We start from the raw sequence: 23,431 nt of genomic DNA on the forward strand, positions 1-23,431 counted from the left end.
CCGCCCCGCCTCACCGCCGACACACTGAGCCGGAGCCGCCCGCCCGCCAGCTCGCGGTGAGTACCCAGCGCCGGGGCCTCGGGCCGGGCAGAGCCGAGCCGAGAGTCCAGTCCAGTCCAGCCCCGGCCTCTGGCAGCCGCGGTGCCCGGGGCTGGGGCTCTGTGTCTGGGGCAAAGTCAGCAAACATCCAGCCGCTGGCACTCAACGGCCCAGCCAAGCCTCCGCGCCCGCTGTCACTGCAGCAACCGCGGCACAGCCAGCAACCCGGGCCGGGCCAGGCCCAGCTCACCGGGGAGGGGACAGATCCCTGAGAGAGAGAGTGTATAGGTGTCTATATTAGTGTGTGTATGTGTGTTTGTGTTTGTATATATGTGGGTATATGTGTGTGTTTGTATATATGTGGGTATATGTGTGTGTTTGTATATATGTGGGTATATGTGTGTGTTTGTATATATGTGGGTATATGTGAGTGTTTGTATATATGTGTGTATATATTTGTGTGTGTGTGTATATGTGTGCATTTGTATATACATGTGTGCATTTGTATATACATGTGTGCATTTGTATATACATGTGTGTATGTGTGCGTTTGTATACATGTGTGTATGTGTGCGTTTGTATACATGTGTGTGAGTGCGTTTGTATACATGTGTGTAAGTGCGTTTGTATACATGTGTGTGAGTGCGTTTGTATACGTGTGCGTGTTTGTATACGTGTGCGTTTGTATATATGTGTGTGCATTTGTATATATGTGTGTTTGTATACACGTGTGTGTGTTTGTATACACGTGTGTGTGTGTTTGTATACACGTGTGTGTGTGTTTGTATACACGTGTGTATGTGTGTGTTTGTATACACGTGTGTATGTGTGTGTTTGTATACACGTGTGTATGTGTGTGTTTGTATACACGCGTGTATGTGTGTGTTTGTATACACGTGTGTATGTGCGTTTGTATACATGTGTGTATGTGCGTTTGTATACATGTGTGTATGTGCGTTTGTATACACGTGTGTATGCGTGCGTTTGTATACACGTGTGTATGCGTGCGTTTGTATACACGTGTGTATGCGTGCGTTTGTATACACGTGTGTATGCGTGCGTTTGTATACACGTGTGTATGCGTGCGTTTGTATACACGTGTGTATGCGTGCGTTTGTATACACGTGTGTATGCGTGCGTTTGTATACACGTGTGTATGCGTGCGTTTGTATACACGTGTGTATGCGTGCGTTTGTATACACGTGTGTCTGTGCGTTTGTATACACGTGTGTCTGCGTTTGTATACACGTGTGTGCGTTTGTATACACGTGTGTGCGTTTGTATACACGTGTGTATGTGTGCGTGTGTATACACGTGTGTATGTGTGCGTATGTATACGTGTGTATGTGCGTGTGTATGTGTGCGTGTGTATATGCGTGTGTATATGTACGTGTATGTATACATGTATGTGTGTAGGTGTATATATGTGTGTGAGTATGCATGTGTCTATATATATGTATATATATGTGTGTGTATTGTGAGTATATATGTACGTGTATATACACGTACATGTGTCAGTATACATCTGTGCGTTTGTGGACATAGGTGTGTGCGTGTGTATATAGGTGTGTGCATGTGTATATATTTCTCTGTATATATACATATATCTAAGTGTTTGTATCTCTGTGTATCTCCGCATCTGTGTGTGCATATATCTCTATATATGTGTGCGTGTGTATTTGTGTATAAGTATGTGTGTGAATGCATTTGTATGTATGTGTATGTATAGATCTGTGTATGTATATATCTGTATGTATATGTCCATTTGTGTGTATATATTTGAGTGTGTCTGTATAAATCTGTTAACATGTGCATGAATGTTTATATCTGTACGTATGTATGTAGGTGTGTGTGTATTTATCCATGTGTGTGTATATCAGTGTGTGTCTATAAATCTCTGAATATCTGTGTGTGTGTATTTTGTGTGTGTTCTGGTCCTTGCTCTGGATGATGAAACCTGGCACACAGTTTCATGGACATACGTCAAACATTTTGTGACCGGCCTGCACTTAAATAGATCATAACCCAAGTGGCCGGGTCTCCAGGACATGAGGCACCGTGACCACAGCTGCCAAAAAGCAGACTCAAAATTCCGATTTAATTCATATTCTAATGGATACCATGGAGTGAGTTAAAGGCTGGAATCTGATCGAGGGGTTCAGATGGGTTATATATAGAATAATGGATACCTGGGAATGAGTTACAGGCTGGAATCTAATCGAAGGGTTCAGATGGTTTATATATAGAATAATGGATACCTGGGAGTGAGTTACAGGCTGGAATCTAATCGAGGGGTTCAGATGGTTTATATATAGAATAATAATGGATACCCGGGAGTGAGTTACAGGCTGGAATCTGATTGAGGGGTTCAGATGGTTTATATATAGATGGTGGCTTGTCGCAGACGTAGACTATCGGGTTAATTAGCTCTCTCCTATTCTTAGCAGTTCTGGTAATGTCCTGCTCTGCGGGCAAAGCTGACCATGGCAAGTTGGGTGGTGATGGGCAAACCCCCTTATTGGAGATCATTTGCAGAACTGAGTGGCTTCTTAGAGCAGGGCCGTTCTGCCCAGTGTTCTGGGCCAATATTCATCCCTCAACCAACATCACTAAGACAGATTATCTGGTCATTTTATCTCATTGCTGTTTTGTGGGACCTTGCTGTGCACAAAATCGCTGCCACGTTTCCTACATTACAACGCTTCAAAAAGTACTTCATTGGCTGTAAAGCGCTTTGGGACGTCCTGAGGTCGTGAAAGGCACTATAGAAATGCACGTTCTTTTATTTTTCTTACAACAGGATTAAGTCATATCCCAAATTGAAGCATCTGTTACAACATTGTCCTTTTGGATTTTGAGATCAGCCAAAGCTAGAAACTCTACTCATTTTGTACCGGTTGACAAAAGTCTCACCTTCTGGGACCGTCTCAACCCAGCTCCCAATGGAACAACCACCAACGACTGAACTGAGCGGAAATTATCGTCTCAGTATATAATACCTTACTTTTCTGTGTTCTGAATTACTGAACCAGTAACTTAACCACTACACTACTGTACTTGATGCGATAAGTGGCTTAAACCTAAACAGCAGACGAATGTTTGATGCGTTTGTGAGGCATTGCTCTCTGCTATTTAAACGGAGACATCAATCCATTTATTTTAAATGGGTTAACACTCCAAGCTAAATAGCAGCCGAGCATTTCAGACAAGCACATTAAGTATTTATCCACTAACATCACTAGAGTGATTCCAAGGCTATTATGGTCATTGCTAAATAATTAGAATCTGTTTTTTTTTAAATGAGGAACTGTAAATTTCTTGAAGGATTGAATTATGAGGACAGGTTGCATAGACTAGTCTTGCATTCCCTTGAGTATAGAAGATTAAGGGGTGATCTAATGGAGGTGTTTAACATGATTTGGTAGGATAGATAGAGAGAGAAACTATTTTCTCTGGCGGGGGGAGCCCAGAACAAGGGGGCAGAACCTTCAAATTAAAACTAGGCTGTTCGGGGGTGATGTCGGGAAGCACTTCTTCATGCAAAGGGTGGTGGAAATCTGGAATCCCCCCCCCCCCCCCAAGTAGCTGTTGAGGCTGGGGGTCAATTGGAGCTTTCGAGACTGAGGTGGGTAGATTTTTGTTGGGTAAGGAGATCGGCAGATATGGAGCACAGGCAGGAAACTGGAGTTGAGGTACATATCAGCCACGATCTAATAGAATGGCTTGAGGGTCTGAATGGCCTCCTCCTGTTCCTGTGGCGGGAAGGAGGGTAATTTTAACTTAACCCTCAGATCGGAAAACTGACGGGAGGAGGAGGGGTGGGGGTGGGTGCGACGCTAGTTTTACCCACCATCCGATTTTACTCTTCATTGACGTGAATATTGGGCGAGGTGTAAAACCGGCGTTCCACCTGATTCCCTGGGTTAAAATTGCACGTCACCCCCCCCCACCCCCAACCGCCTTGTACTGTATGTTTCTTCTGATACCTTTCATTATCTTTCTGTCCTGTGTTCTTTTCCCCCCTCCCCGCCTCCCCCACCACCCTTTGTCAACCAGGAGCGAAGGAGCCATGGACGCAGGGAGCAACATGGTATACGTGGACTTCCCCAATTTCAGCAGCAGCCTCCTGGAGAACTTGAACCAGCAGCGGATGGAGGGCAAGTTCTGTGACATCTCCATCCACGTGCAGGGCAGAGTGTTCAAGGCCCACCGGGCCGTGCTGGCGGCCTCCTCGCCCTACTTCCACGACCAGGTGCTCTTCCGCAACACCAGCCGGCTGGTCCTGCCCGGCGTGATGGACTCCCGGGCCTTCGAGAGCATCCTGGCCTCCTGCTACGCCGGCCGGCTGGCCGTGCTGCCGGCCGACATCGTCAGCTACCTGACGGTAGGCAGCTTCCTGCAGATGTGGCACGTGGTGGACAAGTGCACCGAGCTGCTGCGGGAGAGCCAGCCGCCCCCCCCAGCCCCCGCCCCCAGCGGCCAGCGGGCCTGCCGCACCACCGACAACCAGTCGCCCAGCAGCAGCAACTACTTCAGCCCCCGGGAGGCCAGCGAGGCCAGGCCGGAGGGCGAGGAGGCGGCGGCGGTCAAACCGGACGTCAACGAGGAGGAAGAGGAGGAGGAGGAGGCGGAAGAGGAGGAGGAGGAGGAGGAGGAGGCCTCCAAGGGCAAGGAAGTGGAGCACAAGGTCACCAGCAACCAGGGGGAGCCCGCCGGCGGGGAGCTGGTTGAAGGGGGCTTCCCGGACAGCCTGTGCCACCGGCCGCTCTACGTCCAGCCCAGCATCGTGCCGCACAAGCGCTGGGTCTACGTCAAGAAGGAAAAGCCGGAGGAGGACCTGGTGCTGACGTGCGAGGAGGACGAGCACCACTTTGTCAAGACGGCCGGCTGCCGCCTCCTCCGGGTCGAGCCGCAGACCCTCAGCATCACCGACGTCTGCACCCTGGCCGGGCCCGAGCTGCTGGGCCCCGAGGACCAGGGCTTTGACGACCAGATCGACTACTGCGGCTCCTCCGAGGACTTCGCCTACGAGCCCGCCGACGGCAGCCCCGGCGGTTACTCCCGCCCAGCCCTGGCCGGCCAGCTGGCGGGCTACCGGCCCCCCGGCGACGCGCGCCACGGGGCGGTGCAGGCCGCGGCGGGGGCCGGGGGAGCCGGTGGCGGCAAGATGTTCGCCTGCCACTGCGGCAAGACCTTCACCCACAAGAGCCAGCGGGACCGGCACATCAACATGCACCTCAACCTCCGGCCCTTTGGCTGCACCATCTGCAACAAGAAGTTCAAGATGAAGCACCACCTGGTCGAGCACATGAAGATCCACACCGGCCTCAAGCCCTTCGAGTGCCACGTCTGCGGCAAGAAGTTCATGTGGCGCGACAGCTTCCTGCGGCACAAAGCCGCCTGCGAAAAACTGCAGCGGGCAACCGCGGGCAACCCTGGCAACATCTGAAAAAAACCGGGGGGGTGTGGCGAGCGAGCAGGCCAGCCCAGGCGGACTTGATCCCCCGTTAACTGTGGGGGGTTTTTCTTTCTGAGGGTGGCACTGTGCACTATCCTGTATAAGCTAACCTCATGTACGTGTTTGTCCGTCGCGCGTCAGAGAGAGAGAGAGTTGGGATTGGCCGAGCCAGCCGCGGGATCCATCGATCGATCAGCAGCCTGTTCGGTGTGGCGGTCCAACCGATACCAGCACCGATGACCGGGCAAGGCATCGGGCGAGCCGGCGACTGAGAGCGGGCCAGCGTTGGGGCTGCCGCACCTGTTTTGTCAGCTCCCGTTCAACCGTCGCTCGTTCACTTGTCAACAGGCAAGTGTCATTTGCCTGCTAATTTTGGGTGCCATTTACTCGCCACCCCCTCCCCCCCCCGCCAAACCAGACCCCCTGTAGATCCAGTGACCATGGCAGCCTGTGACAATTGACATGCACCCTAGCAAATCTTTTGCATTCAGAGTGAGGGACGGCAATGCTGGAAAGCAGAACATTTTGCTTTTTATTTGTTTTTCATTAACCCACCCCCCACTTTTAGCATCAAGCATTCTCCAGGTCAGCTACAGCAATTAGAAAGCAGTGTACAGCTTCCTCAACACTGCGCCCCCCTCCTCCCTGCTTGCAACCACTGCCACACTTTCCCATTGTCATCACCGTCCGTCCCGGGACGCCTCTCAGTCAGGATTAGCTTCCTGCTGTGGGCCCAATGACGTTAGCGGGGTTGGAAAAGCACTGACTCAGGGCGCATGGTGGACTGTTCCTAATTTATGCCCAGCACCTTAGAACCCGAAACTGAGTGCGAAAGTGCTAAAGCGGGGGGCGGGGGGGCGTGGCGGGAGGGAGATTGGGCGGGTTTGATGAGGCAGTCCTGGGCCTCCGAAATCAGCCAGATGCAAATCTCAAAATGGCACGATTCAGTTCCGTGCGGAGAAGCGGACAAGCACGCTGGAGGAAAAGTCGGCTGTCGTGTACTGCTTGAATTGTGTTGAAATAGGCACACGTGAAGTTGAGCAAGACTGAGGATAGTGGTGAAGTAGGGTGCTGATATTTATGGATACATCGGCAGAGTGTAAGTCGGAGAAGGACGGACTTGTTGAAAGTGCATAGTGCGCTGGCCAGATCCTACCTCGAGCGCCCACACTGAGTTCTGGCCACAAGACATGAGGGATGGTACTGTAGCCTTGGAGGCTACGCAGAGAAGAGCGGGCTATGGCTGATTGGTCAGCTAGTGTCAGAGTTCAAGGGTTATGTGGAAAGGCAGGAGAAACTTGGACCCTTCAAGCTTTGGAGAAGCCAGCTGAGAGGGTGACCTTAAGAGATACCCAAGTAGTAAGTGTGTGGATGGGTTAATCCCGGGCAGTGCTTCAGGTCACTCCACCATTGGCGGCCGTGCCTTTAGCTGCCGAGGTTATAAGCTCTGGAGTTCCCTCCCTAAACCTCTCCATCTCTCTCCTTTAAGACGCTCCTTAAAACCTACCTCTTTAACCAAGCTCTTGGACCACCTTATGTGGCTCGGCGTCAGATTACGCTCCTGCGAAGCAGGCCGTGGAACGTACGTTAAAAGGCACTGAATAAATGCAAGTTGTTGTTGTAATAATTGGCCAATGAGGCACAGGTTCATACAGGGGGGAGCCACCTCTGGAAGTTCACAAAGTGTTAGATGTCTGGCATTATCTTCTGGGTAGGATGATAGAAGCAAAAACAAACCTTGAGGTCAACTGAGAGATAGAGAGTTGGATGTTGCAATGAGGGGGACCTGTGTAGGCTTTTCTGGATGGGTAAGGTAAGAGGGGCCAAGTAGCCTTCCTGATCTCTCTCTCTCTCAGGAGAATGCTCAGCCCTATTTCACACGGACTCTTCCGGCCAGCAGACAGACAAGATAAAATGTCGAGTGGGGTGGGGGAATTTTCGGAGGTTGTGCAACCAGCGGGCTGTCTCGCCGGCCAGCCATGTTGGCCGAGAAATAGCGGCCAGCACACCAGCAATTTCCCAAAAGGCCAGACTCATAAGAACATAAGAAATAGGAGCAGGAGTAGGCCAATCGGCCCCTCGAGCCTGCTCTGCCATTTAATAAGATCATGGCTGATCTGATCCTAACCGCCAATCTACTATCACAGAACCATCTCCTGAATCTAACAGAATTAGACACACGAAATAGGAGCAGGATCAGGCTACACGGCCCCTGGGCCCGCTCCGCTACCCACAGGGCCATGTCCGATCTGAACCTAGACTCATGTCCAAATTCCTGCCCGCTCCCCGTAACCCTTAATTCCCTTTCCTTCTAGGAAACTGTCTATTTCTGTTTTAAATTTATGTAATGATGTAGCTTCTACGGCTTTTTGGGGCAGCATATTCCATGGACCTACCACCCTCTGAGTGAAGTAGTTCCTCCTCATCTCAGTTTTGAAAGAGCAGCCCCTTATTCTAAGACTATGCCCCCTAGTTCTAGTTTCACCCATCATCGGGAACATCCTCCCCGCATCCACCCCATCCAACCCCTTCACAATCTTATATGTTTCAATAAGATCACCTCTCATTCTTCTGAACTCCAATGAGTAGAGTCCCAATCTACTCAACCTCTCCTCATATGTCCATCCCCTCATCCCCGGGATTAACCGAGTGAACCTTCTTTGTACTGACTCGAGAGCAAGTATGTCTTCTTAAGTATGGACACCAAAACTGTACGCAGTATTCCAGGTGCGGTCTCACCAATACCCTGTACAACTGAAGCAATACCTCCCTATTTTTATATTCTATCCCCCTAGCAATGAAAGCCAACATTCCATTGGCCTTCCTAATCACTTGCTGCACCTGCATACTAACCTTTTGAGTTTCGTGCACCAGGACCCCCAGATCCCTTTGTACTTCAGTACCCTCCAGTTTCTTGCCATTAAGATAATAGCTTGCTCTACGATTTTTCCTGCCAAAGTGCATAACCTCACACTTTCCAGTATTGTATTCCATCTGCCAAATCTCTGCCCACTTAGCCTGTCTATGTCCCCTTGCAGGTTTTTTATGTCCTCCTCACTCACTACTTTCCCTCCCATCTTAGTATCATCTGCAAACTTTGATATGTTACACTCGGTCCCCTCCTCCAAATCGTTAATATAGATTGTAAAGAGTTGGGGACCCAGCACTGACCACTGCGGAACACCACTAGTTACTGATTGCCATTCTGAGAATGAACCATTTATCCCAACTCTCTGCCTTCTGTTAGATAGCCAATCCTCTATCCATGCCAGAATATTACCCCCAATCCCGTGATTTTTTATCTTAAGCAATAATCTTTTGTGTGGCACCTTGTCAAATGCCTTTTGGAAGTCTAAATACACTATGTCCACTGGTTCCCCTTTATCCACCCTATATGTTACTTCCTCAAAGAACTCCAGCAAATTTGTCAAACATGACTTCCCCTTCATAAAACCATGCTGACTTTGTCCTATTAAATGATGATTATCCAAATGTCCTGTTACTGTCTCCTTAATAATGGACTCCAAAATTTTAACTACCACAGATGTTAGGCTAACCGGTCTATAGTTTCCAGCCTTCTGTCTACTGCCCTTTTTAAATAAGGGTGTTACATTAGCAGTTTTCCAGTCTGCCGGGACCTTTGGTGAGTCCAGGGAGTTTTGGAAAATTATTACCAATGCATCCACAATCCCTACCGTCACTTCCCTCAAGACCCTAGGATGTAAGCCATCAGGTCCAGGTGATTTATCCGCCTTGAGTCCCATTATTTTACCGAGTACCACTTCCTTAGTGATTTTGATCGTGTTTAGCTCCTCCCCCCCCCCCCCCTATAACCCCCTGTTTGTCCAGTGTTAGGATATTCTTAGTGTCTTCTACTGTAAAGACTGATACAAAATATTCATTCAGTGTTTTTGCCATCTCCATATTTCCCACCATTAATTTCCCGGTCTCATCCTCTAAGGGACCAACATTTACATTAGCCACCCTTTTTCTTTTTATATAACTATAAAAACTCTTACTATCTGTTTTTATATTTTTTGCTAATTTACTTTCATAATCTATCTTCCCTTTCTTAATCAATCTTTTTGTTATTTTTTGCTGTCTTTTAAAGTTTTCCCAATCCTCTATCCTCCCACTAGATTTGGCTACCTTATATGCCCTTGTTTTTAGTCGAATACTATCCTTAATTTCTTTACTTAGCCACGGATGGCTGTCTTTTCTTTTACACCCTTCTCAGTGGAATATATATTTTTTGGAAGTTGTAAAATAACTCCTTAAATGTACACCACTGATCATGTATCGTCTTACCCTTTAATCTATTTTCCCAATCCACTCTACTCAATTCTGCTATCATACCTTCATAATCTCCTTTATTCAAGCTTAGCACGCTTGTTTGAGATCCAAACTTCTCACCCTCTAATTGAATATGGAATTCAACCATGTTATGGTCACTCATTCCAAGGGGATCCTTTACTAGGACATTTTTAATTAATCCTGTCTCGTTACCCAGGACCAGATCTAAGGTTGCTTGCCCCCTGGTCGGTTCAGTTACATACTGCTCAAGAAACCCATCCCTAATACACTCAATGAACTCATCCTCAAGGCAATTTGATTTGTCCAATTAATATGATAGTTAAAATCCCCCATAATTATAGATGTTCCCTTATTACAAGCCTCAATTATTTCCTGATTGATACTCCGTCCAACATAGTTGCAACTGTTCGGAGGCCTATAGACTCCCCACCAGTCGCGCCAGGCTCCCCACCCACCTGTTAATACCCGACTCGGACAGCAAAAAACTCCAGTATTAAAATGTGAATACAGTAAGGCCTAGAAATTCGGTAGGCTTAGCGCCGCTTTTGAGGCGCTAGAGGGCCTAGCGCCGGAGTTATGGCCAGTTTGGAAATTGAGTGGGTCCCTAAATCGGCGTTAGGCCGTTAGCGCTGCGCCGGCACCGATGACGTCATCGGTGTGCGCAGCGTCCCGGTTGCCATGGTAACCCGCCCGAACTCCGAAATTGACTTGCGGCCGCCTCGCCCGTGGCAGCCGCAAGCAACGTTCTGGCAGAGGTGCCTTACTGGACTTTGCGCCGGCGCATTAAAGGCCCCGCGGCAGCCGGCCGCTTTCCCGCCGGCCGCCTGGCCGCAGCTCCCTCCCCGGACTTCTCCCCCCCCCGCCCCCGGGACAGATGCAAGCCCGGCACTTGTCCGAGGTGCCGGGCTCATTTTTACAATGATTTTCGCGGGCCGCGGCCGGGTGCAGGCAGCTCCTCCTTAAGGGAAGGAGGAGGCCTGCACTTCCCGAACCTGCCGCACTGCAGCGGGCGCCGCAGCGCCGGAATAGCGCCGCAATTCAGCGCGTAGCGCCAGTTTTCAGGCGCAAACAGCTTTCAGCAGCGCCGGCAGCCGTTTGGGCGCAGAACTAGTGAATTTTTGGCCCGCCCAGCGCGACTTAGCTCTGGCACTAACTTCCGGCGCTAAAGCCGTCGCTGCGCCAAAACCCAATTTCTAGGCCTAAGGATTTATTGCCACTTCTCCAACAAATCTCTTGCCACATGATTGAAGTGCCGCTCTCCCTGGTTGATCAGCTTGGAACTGAGCCCTACAGACCACGGTGAGGCCCTCAGTCTGAGCTCCAGTCCTAGCTGGACTCGGAAGGGGAGGCAGGAATTGGAGAGGATTCCCACTCCCAGTTGCTATCGAGTGTCTCCGGCTAAAATGGCGTCCACCCTGGTGAGGACATGAGAGCATAAGAAATAGGAGCAGGGATAGACCATTCGGCCCTTCGAGCCTGCTCCGCCATTCAGTAAGATCATGGCTGATCTCCTACCTCAACTCCACTTTCCTGAACTATCCCCATATCCCTTGGTTCCAGAATTGGACCTGGCCATTTGCCCCACTTTCCTGGGGGTTCCTGCCAAAGTTGCAGCGGGAGATCGAGACAAAGGCCAAGCAAATTATGACAGTTTCGGGAAGAGGTTAAAAGGAAAAAAGATTTAGTGGTGGGGGTAGAACACAATGGGTTGACTAGGTACAAGAGAGAGAGGTTTGCAGGACAGGGGAATGCAATAGGCTGTTGAGGTACCTAGATACAAGGGAGGTTTGTGGGACTATTTCCGCTGGTTGGGGAGTCTCGGACTAGTGGACAGAGTCTAAAAATTAGGGCCAGGCCTTTCAGGAGTGAAGTTAGGAAACACTTCTACACACAAAGGGTGGTAGAAGTTTGGAACTCTTCCGCAAACGGCAGTTGATGTTAGATCAATTATTAATTTTCAATCTGAGATTGATAGAATTTGTTAACCAAGCTATTAAGGGAGATGGGCCAAAAGCAGGTATATGGAGTTAGGCCACAAATCAGCCATGATCTCATTAAATGGCGGAACAGGCTCGAAGGGCTAAATGGCCTCCTGTTCGTATGGGGTAATGCAATAAGCTGTTGAGTTAACTAGATATAAGAGAGGTTTGTGGGACAGGGGAGATGGTGGTCTATCAGAACGGGATGGGCTTGTTTGGGCCTCGTGGTCTTTTCTTGTACCTAAAAATTCAACTACCCCCTAAAACAAATATTAGCAGGAGCTTGTATAAGCGCAGTAGGTAGGTTAGTGTCTGACCCCTGTGTCTCCTACACCCGACCCCTGCCACCATCAATAGCCACAAGGCTGCTTTCACCACCCTTCAGAGCTGTTGGCCCAACCCAGTAGAGATCACTAAACGGACATCGAGCTTTTAGTAAAAACAAAATCCGCATACAGTCCCCACCACTCACACCGCCCACACTTACCACTCCCAGCCGCCTATATCGGGCAAATAGCGCTAATTATTTGCCATCAGCACAGGCAGCAGTTAAAACGTATGATGCTCACCGGTTCTTTTTGTGCCGTTCAATGCTCCGCTGATTTTCAGGCACAGGCAGGACTTCAGGCAGCTTCAGCCAGCTGTTCGCACGGTTTGATGATGGTGGGAGGCAGTCAGAAAGTGGACAGTCGGCTGCGCTCCGCTGACCGAAGCTCTCTGCTTTCCAACTGCCTCCTGTAATTGTTAACAGTTAACGGTGCGATCCGCTGACTGAGTAATGCCCCAAGTCTCCCATCGGCCGTTCACACTGTTATCAACCCCCGGGAGGCAGTCGGAAAGTGGCGACTTCAATCGGAGGGTATTACCGCCCACCGCGTATACCGGGCAAATTGCCTTGGTGCGAGGGCACCCGCTGTATGCGCTGGGGGGGAGCTGTGCGGCCTCAAATAGTGAGTGCGTTCACCGTCTACTTCAGGATTTAATTCTGTCGCTGATGTTGCTACGAGCACCAACACTCCCCTCTTGGAACACAGTGCGGGGTGGGTGCATTTAATAATCCAATACTCGTACCACGTGTCTAGTTCGCTCGTGTACCCTAAACCCCTCAACAGTTCCCACCGCCGTAGATTCCAGAATCGCTTTAATACTTGATCCTCAGCTACAGCAACTTGTATTTATATCGCGCCTTTAACATCGCCAAAGGGCTCAAGGTGCTTCACAGGAGCGTTATCGGACAAAATTTGACACCGAGCCACATTAGGAGATAGTAGGACAGGCGGCCAAAAGCTTGGTCAAAAGAGGTAGGTTTTAAGGAGCGTCTTAAAAGGAGAGAGAGAGGCGGAGCGGTTTAAGGAGGGAATTCCCAGAGCTTTAGGGCCTCGGCAGCTGAAGGCACGGCCGCCAGTGGTGGAGCGATGAAAATGGAGGGATGCGCAAGAGGCCAGAATTGAAGGAGCACAGAGATCTCAGTGGGTTGTAGGGCTGGAGGAGATTACAGAGATAAGGAGGGGTCGAGGTCATGGAGGGATGAGAATTTTAAAATCGAGGCAGCCAACGTAGGTCAGCGAGCACAGCGGGGTGGTGCGTTGGGTGAACGGGACTTGCTGCGAGTCAGGATACGGGCAGCAGAGCTTTGGATGAACTCAAGTTTACAGAGGTGAGAGGCCAGCCAGGTGATCATTGGAATAGTCACGTCTAGAAGCAACAAAGGCGTGAGTGAGGGTTTCAGCAGTGTTAAAAGTCTCCGTAACCCTCATTCCCCCTTCTCAACAGCTAGCGACTCAGCTCCTCTTTAAATTGCCAGTTGATCCCAAATTAAGTCCTTCCTCCGGGATTTTATTCCACGTGTCGAGCGGGCGAGGTGGGGAGGAAGGTTCCCTTATGTTCTAATCTCTCACCTTGCTCCAGGATTGTGAATTTTGTACCCGTGTCCACTAGTCTATGCTCCTCATCCAAAATAAGTAGCTTTTTTTTTAACTTCCACCTCATCTTCCGTTCTTTTTGAAGACCTGTATCAGGGCAATGGCGAAAGAATGGGACTAATTGGATTGCTCGTTCAAAGAGCCAGCACAGGTAGAATGGGCCGAGTGGCGGCCTCCATCTGTGCCGTGAGAGTCTACGGGCGTATATTTAAGCTCACCTGCCCGTCGGGAAACTGACTGCATCGGCAGGGGGGAAACGCCGGTTTTACACCCCGCCCCATATTGACTTCAAATGGAGAATCAAGCTGGCATTCCAGCGTTGCCCCCGATCCTGTCAAGTTTCCAGACGGGCAGGGTCAGGTTAAAATTGCCCCAAAAGTGTCTGCCTTTCCTTTCGACAGTGAAAATAAGTTTAGTCCGATGACTCTCCTGGTTGTTTTTCTCTGACCCCCCACCCCTTGTCTAATGTACCTGTGACAGTACGTAGTTTTAATGTGGTAGAAATACTAATTCGTTGATGAAAAATGCTATTTTGGAATTTACATTGCAAACGTACCTTGGTTAATAGGTGCTATAACTTTATATGGTGCAGCCTAGATAAACTGAGCCAGCACAGTTAGGCCAGTCTCAAGTGCTTCCGACACCAGTGTTCTGCACTTTTGGTTTTTAATTGAAGGGGGGGGGGGGGTGTTAATCCCAAAGTCTTGCCGCAAGTCTTGTTTCCGAGAAGGCTGCACTGCGGAGTGATGGGATGAGAGGGTCTTCTCCCGCAATCCCAACACCCCCTCTCTAAAAAATGGGACGAATTGGCAAGATCTTTCCAAGAGCCGGCACAGGTGCCTTGGGCCGAGTGTCCTCCTCCTGTGCTGTACAGTTCTACGAATGAGCTCCTGACTTCAATCGTGCCACAACGCCACTTCCCCACAAGGGGAGAATAAAATAAGAACATAAGAAATCGGAGCAGGAATAGGCCACTTGGCCCCTCGAGCCTGCTCCTCCATTCAATAAGATCATGGCTGATCTGATCTTGGGCTCAGCTCCACTTCTCTGCCCGCTCACCATAACCCTCGACTCCCTTCTCGTTCAAAAATCTGTCTATCTCCACCTTAAATGTATTTAATGACCCAGCCTCCACAGCTCTCTGGGGCAGAGAATTCCACAGATTTACGACCCTCTGAGAGAAGAAATTCCTCCTCATCTCAGTTCTAAAAGTGCGACCCTTTATTCTGAAACTATCCCCCCCGAGTTCTAGATAAATAAAACAATAAAAGCAACAGCTCTGTCCTAATTGGGGGGGGGGGGGGAGGGAAACTGTCGATAACAGGGCAAGTTTTCCCTCCCCAAATCTTGCTGGAGCGGGAGCACCTCAGGATCCCGAGCCAGTGGAGACTCCCAGGGAGCATCACATCTGCCAACGGGCGAGAGGGAGGTGGGTCGCAAATGCCCTCCCCCCACTGCGCAGTATTGCTGGGCACTGGGAATCCTGTTGCATTTGCCTTTCCCCGTCCGCTCGTGATGTTCAAGTGGTGTTCTGTTGAGTATCCGGTTGTGGTGCAGTTAATCTTGCGGCACGCAAGAGCCGCTAACGATCTGAGGTCGTTTGCTCTCGGTAGGTTTGCCGATTCGTCGTTCTATTTTGTCAGGCATGTTTTGTCAAAAGGATGTATAAGCTCACAGGTTTGCCAATCCACAGCGAAGGAATGTAAAATATAACTGGAGCCTGTTAAGAAATTCAGTCTCTCTATTTAAAATGACTGTTTTCTAGCCTCGGAGTCAGGAAGTCCTGGGTTCCAAGTCCCCAGTCCAGAGACTTGAACACATAATCTAGGCTGACGCTCCCAGTGCCTGTACTGTGGGAGCGCTGCACTGTCGGAGGTGCCGTCTTTCGAATGAGGCGTTAAACCTGAGGCCTTGTCTACCCTCTCGGGTGGACGTAAAGGATCCCGCGGCCACTATTCTGAAGAAGAGCAAGGGAGTTCTCACCGGTGTCCTTGGCCAATACTTATCCCTCAACCAACATCACTAACAACATGATCTGGTCGTTATCTCATTGCTGTGTGTGGGAGCTTGCTGTGTGCAATTTGGCTGCTGCGTTTCCCACATTAAAACAGTGACTACACTTCAAAAGTACTTCATTGGTTGTAAAGCGCGTTGGGACGTCCTGAGGTTGTGAAAGGTGCTCTATATAAATGCAAGTTTTTTAATTTAGTTGCACAGTTTCAAATTCGCCAGTTTGGAAATTATTCCAAAAGGAACGATTTGAAGGTCATATGCAGGGTATCCCCGCACTCCAATTATCCCAAATCCATGATTTGCCTGCCCATGTTTTGGTACGGTCTTGGGCGAACCGCTGCTTCCTTGCCCAGACTACCAAGCCCCAATTTCCTTCTGTTTCACGGCAATCAATTTCTCAGCCTCCCCCCCCCCCCCCCCCAAAAAAATAAGATTACGGGGCTACATCTTCCTGTTGCTGCACCTGGGCATAGTGGATCACCCCCGGGTGCAGTGAATACGAGGAGGGGGAAGGGGGAGTGCTTCTCATTAATGGATAGAAAAGCGGCTAAGTTCCTTGGACTCCTCCCCGCCCCATTTTCCTGTATTCGCTGTGCCCAGTCGATCCAATAGTGCCAAGGAAATCTGCCCCTAAATTCCAGCAGTAACCAGGGCACCTTTCATTCCTGTGCCTTGGTTGTTGCTTGGAGACCAACCTGTGGGAAATGTCGCTTATCCAGCAGTTTCCATTATCCAGCAAGGGCGCCCTGTACGAAGTAAGGACATTTATATTTAGAGCCTTCTGTGTTTGCATAGTTACATAGAATGGACAGCACAGAAACAGGCCATTCGGCCCAACTGGTCTTTGTGATCCACACGAGCCTCCTCCTGCCTACCTCCCACCCCTCTTCATCTCACCCTATCGGCATACCTTATATTTCTTTCTCCCTCATGTGTTTATCTAGCTTCCCCTTAAATGCATCTATACTATTCACCTCAACCACTCCCTGTGGTAGCGAATTCCACGTTCTAACCACACTCTGGGTAAAGAAGTTTCTCTTGAATTCCCTATTGGATTTATTAGTGACTGTCCTATATTTATGACCCCTAGTTTTGGTCGCTCCCCTCCCCCACAAGTGGAAACATCTTCTCTACGTCTACCCTATCAAATCCTTTCATAATTTTAAGGACCTCTATCAGGTTACCCCTCAGCCTTCTCTTTTCTGGAAGATGAAGAGGAGTGGGAGGAGGCTTGTGTGGAGCACAAGCACTGGCACGGATCTGAATGGCCTGTTTCTGTGCTGGTAATACTTTGTAATACCTCTTTCATGTCATTGACCTGCCTCACTACTCCCTGCCAGGAGAACCAGCTTGAGGTGGGGTGGGGGGGGTGCGGTGGTGGGTGCTGTCACTCTACTCCCATCGGACGCGAGTATCTCGCCGGATGCCAACCCAGTATTCATGGCCGAGCCTCTGGTCTCCTCTTTGGGGCAGGGCTCGAACCCACAACCTTCCGACTCCGAGGCGGGAAGGCTACCACTGAGCTAGAAGATGTAAGAAACCCCCCACGGCTCTTTACGAAGAGGACCAGGGGTGGAGTTCTGGTCCCCTCGCCAACATGCAACCCTCCGCCAAAAAAAACCCCCAGATTAGCTGGCAGTTGTTGGGACCTTGCTGTGCGCAAAAATCCCACTTGCCTGCATAACGGGTCCACTGCACTTCAGAGTAATTCATTGCCCGCTGAGCACTCAGAGATACTTCGGAGAGACGCGATGAAGTGCTAAATATGACACAGGCCTGAACCTATTGTTACGCTGAAACCCAGTTTCTTCCTCAAAGGCATCCCTTCAGTGTTTCTGAGGGGCGGGGCGGGGGGGAGGGGTTACAGCCCCCCAATAGAGAGAAAGGGGAAATCAAATTTGCAAGCGCTGGAAATCTGACATAAAAACAAAAAATGCCGCAGGTCCGTCAGACAGGTTAATTTTTTTGGGTAGACCCTAGGGGATGGTTTTCCTGTTTGTGGGCTTGGGCACATTGGTGCAGCGCCACTCAAATTAATGGACGGAAAATTGCACGGGCTCCCCCAATGGTCATCCTCCCAGCCCAATTGTCCTCCGTGCGCGATACCCAGGCATCCCGTACGCCCCAGCGCAAGGAGAGGACACTCCGGGCCCCCTTTGACAGAACTCCCAGCCATCCGTTCCTCTCCCACCCGCCCCCAATAAACGTCAACCCGTTGTTTCTCTCGTTCCGACGCCGCTGGGCAAGGCCCATCCAGTTCTGCCCTTTTTTTTTTAGTCAAGCGCCGATAACCTTTTGGTCTGCGTGTCGTAATGGAGGCCCTGGAAATTCCCCCCCCCCCCCCCCGGGGGGATTCTCCCCGATCTCCAAACCTGGACTTCGGCGGGTGGTTGGAGGAAACGCCGCAGACGGTGGTTGTCACCGTTTCACCAGCGGTTCAACCGCATCTCCTGCCAAAGTTGCGGTAGGAGATCGGGGGAGAGGCTGGTGGAATTTTCAGGCTGGCGCAATTGAGGATAAGGCCCAGTGATCGTGCAGTGTACAGGTACAGAGTTGTCCCGGTGTTTCATCGTACGATATCTCCAGGAGCGTTACATCCGCGTTACCGGTAGTGTGCTATATAACATGCGCGGGGGCATTCGACCTCCGTGTGTTATGTAAAATGTATGTTAATACCAGTGCAGTACATACTGGCAGTTAAAATTGGACAGTGATGGGGACGCAATCGCATTGGTCGTCCATTATACGCCCCAGCCGATACTCATTTCCCTTTATTTCAGTAGAACTGAATATCGGGTGTGTGTTATAACAGGTGGAGAAAGTGATCCTGCCTGTTTTGTCTTCCCCACCCACGTCCAATTTCCCCCCCCCCTCCCCAGTGTGTTATATAATGTCACTCACGGCAATGCTTATGGAAAGTCAGATGATCCGCTGGTTTACAAGGACAGAAGGGTTACGGCATGTAAAGTATTATTTTTGCTGCTCGAACACATCTGTGTGGTCTGGTCGATCCCCTTTTAAGATCAGAACATCTTGACTGCTATAAATAGGTTGTAGGCGAGGAGATTTAGTAGGTTGGCGGGTGCCTGTAAATTTTCTGGCCATGGGAAGATCGAGGCCGTGGAATTCCGTGGGAGCTCTCCAACAGTAGCTTCGGCGGGACCGCCAGGAAAAAGGTAGCTATGGCCCTTTACACTAGTTCGCTGGAGTTCCGCTGGTCTCCTGCCAGAGTTAAGGCGTAGAGACAGAGAGATTCCTCGCGGAATTTCAAGGCCTGTGTTTTTTTTTGTACTTGGCACACTTGGAAGTGTGACTTTTTACACATACGCACTAGCAGATCTCCCACGCCACTACTCGCTGTTAGTCGGATGATCCGCAATTTTCTAACAATGGGGAGGTCATCGGCATGGTGTGATGGAGAAAGTGCACAGGATGTAAGTGTGACACTCACAGGAAGTGCATGCTATACATAGGACTCTTAATATATTATGGATATACAGGACTCTTTACCCGTGTAACATATGGTAAATATTCTATAGAATGCATTAAAATCCAAAATGCTCGCAACCTGCCCTTGAAATAGTAACTTTCAAAAAGGAATTGGATATACACTTAAAAAGGAAAAATTTGTAGGGCTATGGGGAAAGAGTGGGACTAATGAGATAGCTCTTTCTAAGGGCCGGCACGATGGGTCGAATGGCTTCTTTATGCGCAGGGAGGGTAGTGCCCATCTTATTTTTCCATTGGCTAGGGCGAGGAGTGCGTAAGTGCTGTAAACGGGTGGCAGTTAGTCACACTGGATTCCTGAGCAACGCTAGCACATTATCAGCTGGGTAGAGTGGAGTACGCTCCTGCAGACTCCCTCTTTGAAAGGGATTGCTCATACTATGGACCGTGAAGGGGATTCTAACCAGGTACCTGGTGGGTGAAAACCCAACTATTGCCTTGTGTCATACTGATTCGAGATGAAATTGGCAAATTTGGCCGAGGCTCCCTGACTTTGCAAGCGCCGACCAGCCCAGCCCGTGCAAAAACATGTGGGGCTACCCATCACTGCCGACCTATCCCATGGGAGATGTCAAGAGATTGGTGGCCAGCCCCTGACCTTTGCTAACAGACCGAGAGGTCATTGATACTGCACAGGTCAGTGAACTTCATAGGTCAAGTTTTATAGTGTATATTAATGAGTTTCATAGGAGTCGCACAACGTTGGGTTGCCAACTCTGGACGCATTCCTGGAGATGTCATCACATGAGCTCCAGCCGCCCCCCCCCCCCCCCCCCCCAGCGCCATTGGTCGCCCGGTATGTCCATACTTGCAGCACACCGCCTTCCCATAGCCAATCGGAAAGCGTATAGACTCTTCATTAACCACATTGGATGATTTTTTTGACTGTCAAACAACATTTTTTCCCATCTCAGATATTTTTATAACTAATAACCAACGTGTTCAAAGACATTTTTTTAAATTATAAAACATTTCTTTTAAAAGCCCCTGTCATTTGCCTCCTGGGTGTTGTTGGCAACAGTATCCTGGAGATTAGCCTTTAATTCCTGGAGACTCCAGGGCAGCCCTAGAGGGTTGGCAACCCAATCGTTTGAATGATGGAACACCCCATGTTGAATGCGCAGCTAGGAGTGGGTCAGCTGGGGGGGTGGGGGGCTGGGCAGGGCGGCTCTTATTGGCATGCCGATACCTCAGTCTGTGTATTCCTTGCAATATGTAACCCGGCACTCGGGGAGTGCAAATTCCTGAAATTGTTGAGCACTTTCGATGGGGGGGGAGCCTGCTTTCCAACAGACCACAGGGGGCCAAGGTTGGAGTTTTGCCGTTTTTACTGGGTGTTAGTTTAATTTTAGGATATACTCCAGGATAATTGTGGAAATATATATTTATTATGTATACGTATGTGTATATATTATATATATATGTGTGTGTGTATGTAAATATGTGCGTGTGTGTATATATTGTGTATAAATATATACATAGAATTAATTAGAATACAGAAACAGGCCATTCGGCTATACTAGTGTTTGTACTCCACACGAGTTTCCTCCTGTTCCACCAACCTCATCTCAGCCTTTCAGCATATCTTTCTATTCCCTTTTCTCTCGTGTACTCGTCTAGTTTCCTTTTGAAAGTATCTAAGCTCTTTACCTCAACCACTTCCTGTGGTAGCGAGTTCCACATCCACTCTCTGGGTAAAGAAGTTTCTCCTGTACAAGTTTAACATAACTTCACTACTTTTGAATTCTATACCCCCGGAGATAAATCCCAGGGTTTTGTTAGTATTTTTTAATTGCTTTGCTGACCTGCGATGCTTCTTTTAATGATTCGATCACCTGTATCCCTCGATCCCTTGGCTCTTCTACCCCATTCAGTTTCTCATTTTCTAAGGTGTAGGTGATGTTTCTGTTTTTCCTTCCAAAGTGCATCATCCCACATTGATCAATGTCAAAGTTAATTTGCCACTTAACTGCCCAGTCTGCAAGTTTTCTATATGTGCATGTGTATAAATGCATATATGTGTGTATATGCATTTATATATACACACACACATGTATATGTACATATGCGTGTGTGTGTGTCTCTACCCCAGAGAGCTCTGGATGCTCAGTCGTTGAGTATATTCAACACAGAGGTTGATGGATTTTTAGTTATTAAGGGAATCAAGGGATATGGGAATAGTGCGAGAAGGTGGAGTTGAGGTAGATGATCAGCCAGGATCTTATTGAATTGCGGAGCAGGCTCGAGGGACCGAATGGCCTACTCCTATTTCTTGTGTGTGTGTGTGTATATTATAATATATATGTGTGTATGGATATATGTGTGTATATATATATGTATATAATACACAAACTAGTTTAAAATGTAACTTAAATAGTGTATTTGTCAAGTCATACACTGAAAGGCCCTTAAGCAATTGTATCAAACAAGTTATTTGGACTATTTTAGCTCTGTCAATGGGTGTAGGAGCCATACAGACCAGGAAAGTCCCAGATCTGATCTCTGCGCAGTGCTGATGTTAGCTGGAGCAGTGATAGGGTGCCATAATTAACCACAGATTGCCCTGGGCCGAGGAGCACAACAAATCAGCTGGTGTTTCCACTCCTGATCACAATTCGGTGATCCCTACTGAAAAGTGCTTGTGTGGGGGCATTGGGGACAATTTTAACCCAACCCGCCCGTCGGGAAACTGACGGGATCGGGTGCAGTGCTGGTCTTACACCTCCGTCCCCCTGCCCTGATTTTACTCTCCGTTGAGGTCACTGGGGACGGGGGGTGTAAAACCGGGATTCCCGCCCGGTGAGATAGGTTAAAATGTACCCCATCAGGTGAGAACCCGATCGAGCCCAGCGGTGCTGCCGCCCAAGGTCGCATATCCTGACAACGCTCCCTGTCTAGTTTCACATGTAAAGAATGGCCTCTCGGGCGAAGTGCTGGAGGGTCGGTCAGTCGGCGAGCAATCAAAGTCTACAAGAGAAAATTGCAGGGCAGCTTAGCAAGCGAGAGAGGGAATCCCTGAGCGGTCCCAGGGGAACGGTTATCCAAAGGAGACACGGAACGCTTTCAACAAAATGGACAGGCACAAAAATAGACAATTCAGAGGATCAGATTTTTCTTGTGGAGGGATTGGAAGGGCTGCTTGCTTTTTGATGAACGAGACAAACACTTGGTACCTCAATGTGGTAGAACCAAGGCTTCGTTGGTGGCCACTACCTACTGGTGGCTCTGCTGGGCGTGACAGTCCACTCACTCTGTGTGACAGGATAGTCACTCTCCGTAGTAGTGAATGTACGCTATCTCTGTGCAACACTATTACCACAGTGCAAGGAGTGACTGTCCACTATCTCTGTGTGACACTATTGTCACAGTGCTAATAGTGACTCTCCACCATCTCCGTGTGGTGCTAGTAGTTGCTATATTGCCTCCTTGTAGTTGCCCCGTGACTCTGTGCTGGTATTGGCTGATTTTCCCTCGGTGTAGCGTTAGCAGTATACACTGTTTTAACTTCCAACCGTGTATGTTTTGTATGTGTATGCGCGTGAGTGTGTGTGCATTGCACCTTCTAGTCTGCCATGATGACCTACAGTATTGTCGTATTGTAACATAAAAAGTATTGTCAGATGTGAGTGGGGAGAGCCATGTTTTCCGGTCTTTAACACGAAATATGTAACTTAATGATCATTAAGTAGTGCCTATTTGGAACACCCAAAAAAATAAAGTTGTAAGACAACTAGAAATGGACCTTTTTAGTTAGCAGTGTAATTGCCTGCGTATAAATTAATTATTAGCTTTGTTGTAATATCTTAGTATTAAAACTGGATTTGTATAAAGTTTTTTAAATAAATTTAATTATGGTTATTATTTCCTGTGATGAAAATATTAAAAAAATTGTTCCGAGCAGCATGTTTTGAAGTGTGTAACGTTTTTCTTTTTGGTAAAAGAATTGTAAATGTTTCCAGTGCTTGATAGAAGATCAAGTGTTGCAAGATTGCACAGGCGCGCACAAAATGTTCAGTCTTGCAAAAGCTCTGTAGCTTCTTGCTTCATAATTTTGTAGTGGGTACTCTGTGGTGTTCCTCACGAGACCTCGGGTCTTCTCGACCCTTGAACCAGCCTTGGGCCTGCTCGACCCTTGAACCAGCCTCGGGCTTGCTTGACCCTTGAACCAGCCTCGGGCCTGCTCGACCCTTGAACCAGCC

General features: G+C 49.0%; 2 protein-coding genes across 2 annotated transcripts in view; both read left to right on the forward strand.

Moving 5' to 3' along the window:
- LOC147095738 (zinc finger and BTB domain-containing protein 22-like) lies at positions 1–23,132 on the forward strand. The gene is made up of 2 exons (XM_085974792.1): positions 1–56; positions 4,096–23,132. Exon 2 carries the CDS (start codon positions 4,109–4,111, stop codon positions 5,486–5,488), a length of 1,380 nt encoding a protein of 459 aa, XP_085830918.1. The 5' UTR covers positions 1–56; positions 4,096–4,108; the 3' UTR covers positions 5,489–23,132.
- Positions 13–23,431, forward strand: part of LOC147095739 (zinc finger and BTB domain-containing protein 43-like) — a 48,056-nt gene continuing 24,637 nt past the window's right edge. Inside the window, exon 1 of the mRNA XM_085974789.1 lies at positions 13–56. The gene's annotated coding sequence lies outside the window, so the exon portion shown is untranslated. The remainder of the gene's footprint in view (positions 57–23,431) is intronic.

The sequence above is a fragment of the Somniosus microcephalus genome, unplaced genomic scaffold (genome assembly GCF_052327205.1).
Source record: "Somniosus microcephalus isolate GS21.2 unplaced genomic scaffold, FLI_Smic_1.0 unresolved_chr1, whole genome shotgun sequence".
NCBI lineage: Eukaryota > Metazoa > Chordata > Chondrichthyes > Squaliformes > Somniosidae > Somniosus > Somniosus microcephalus.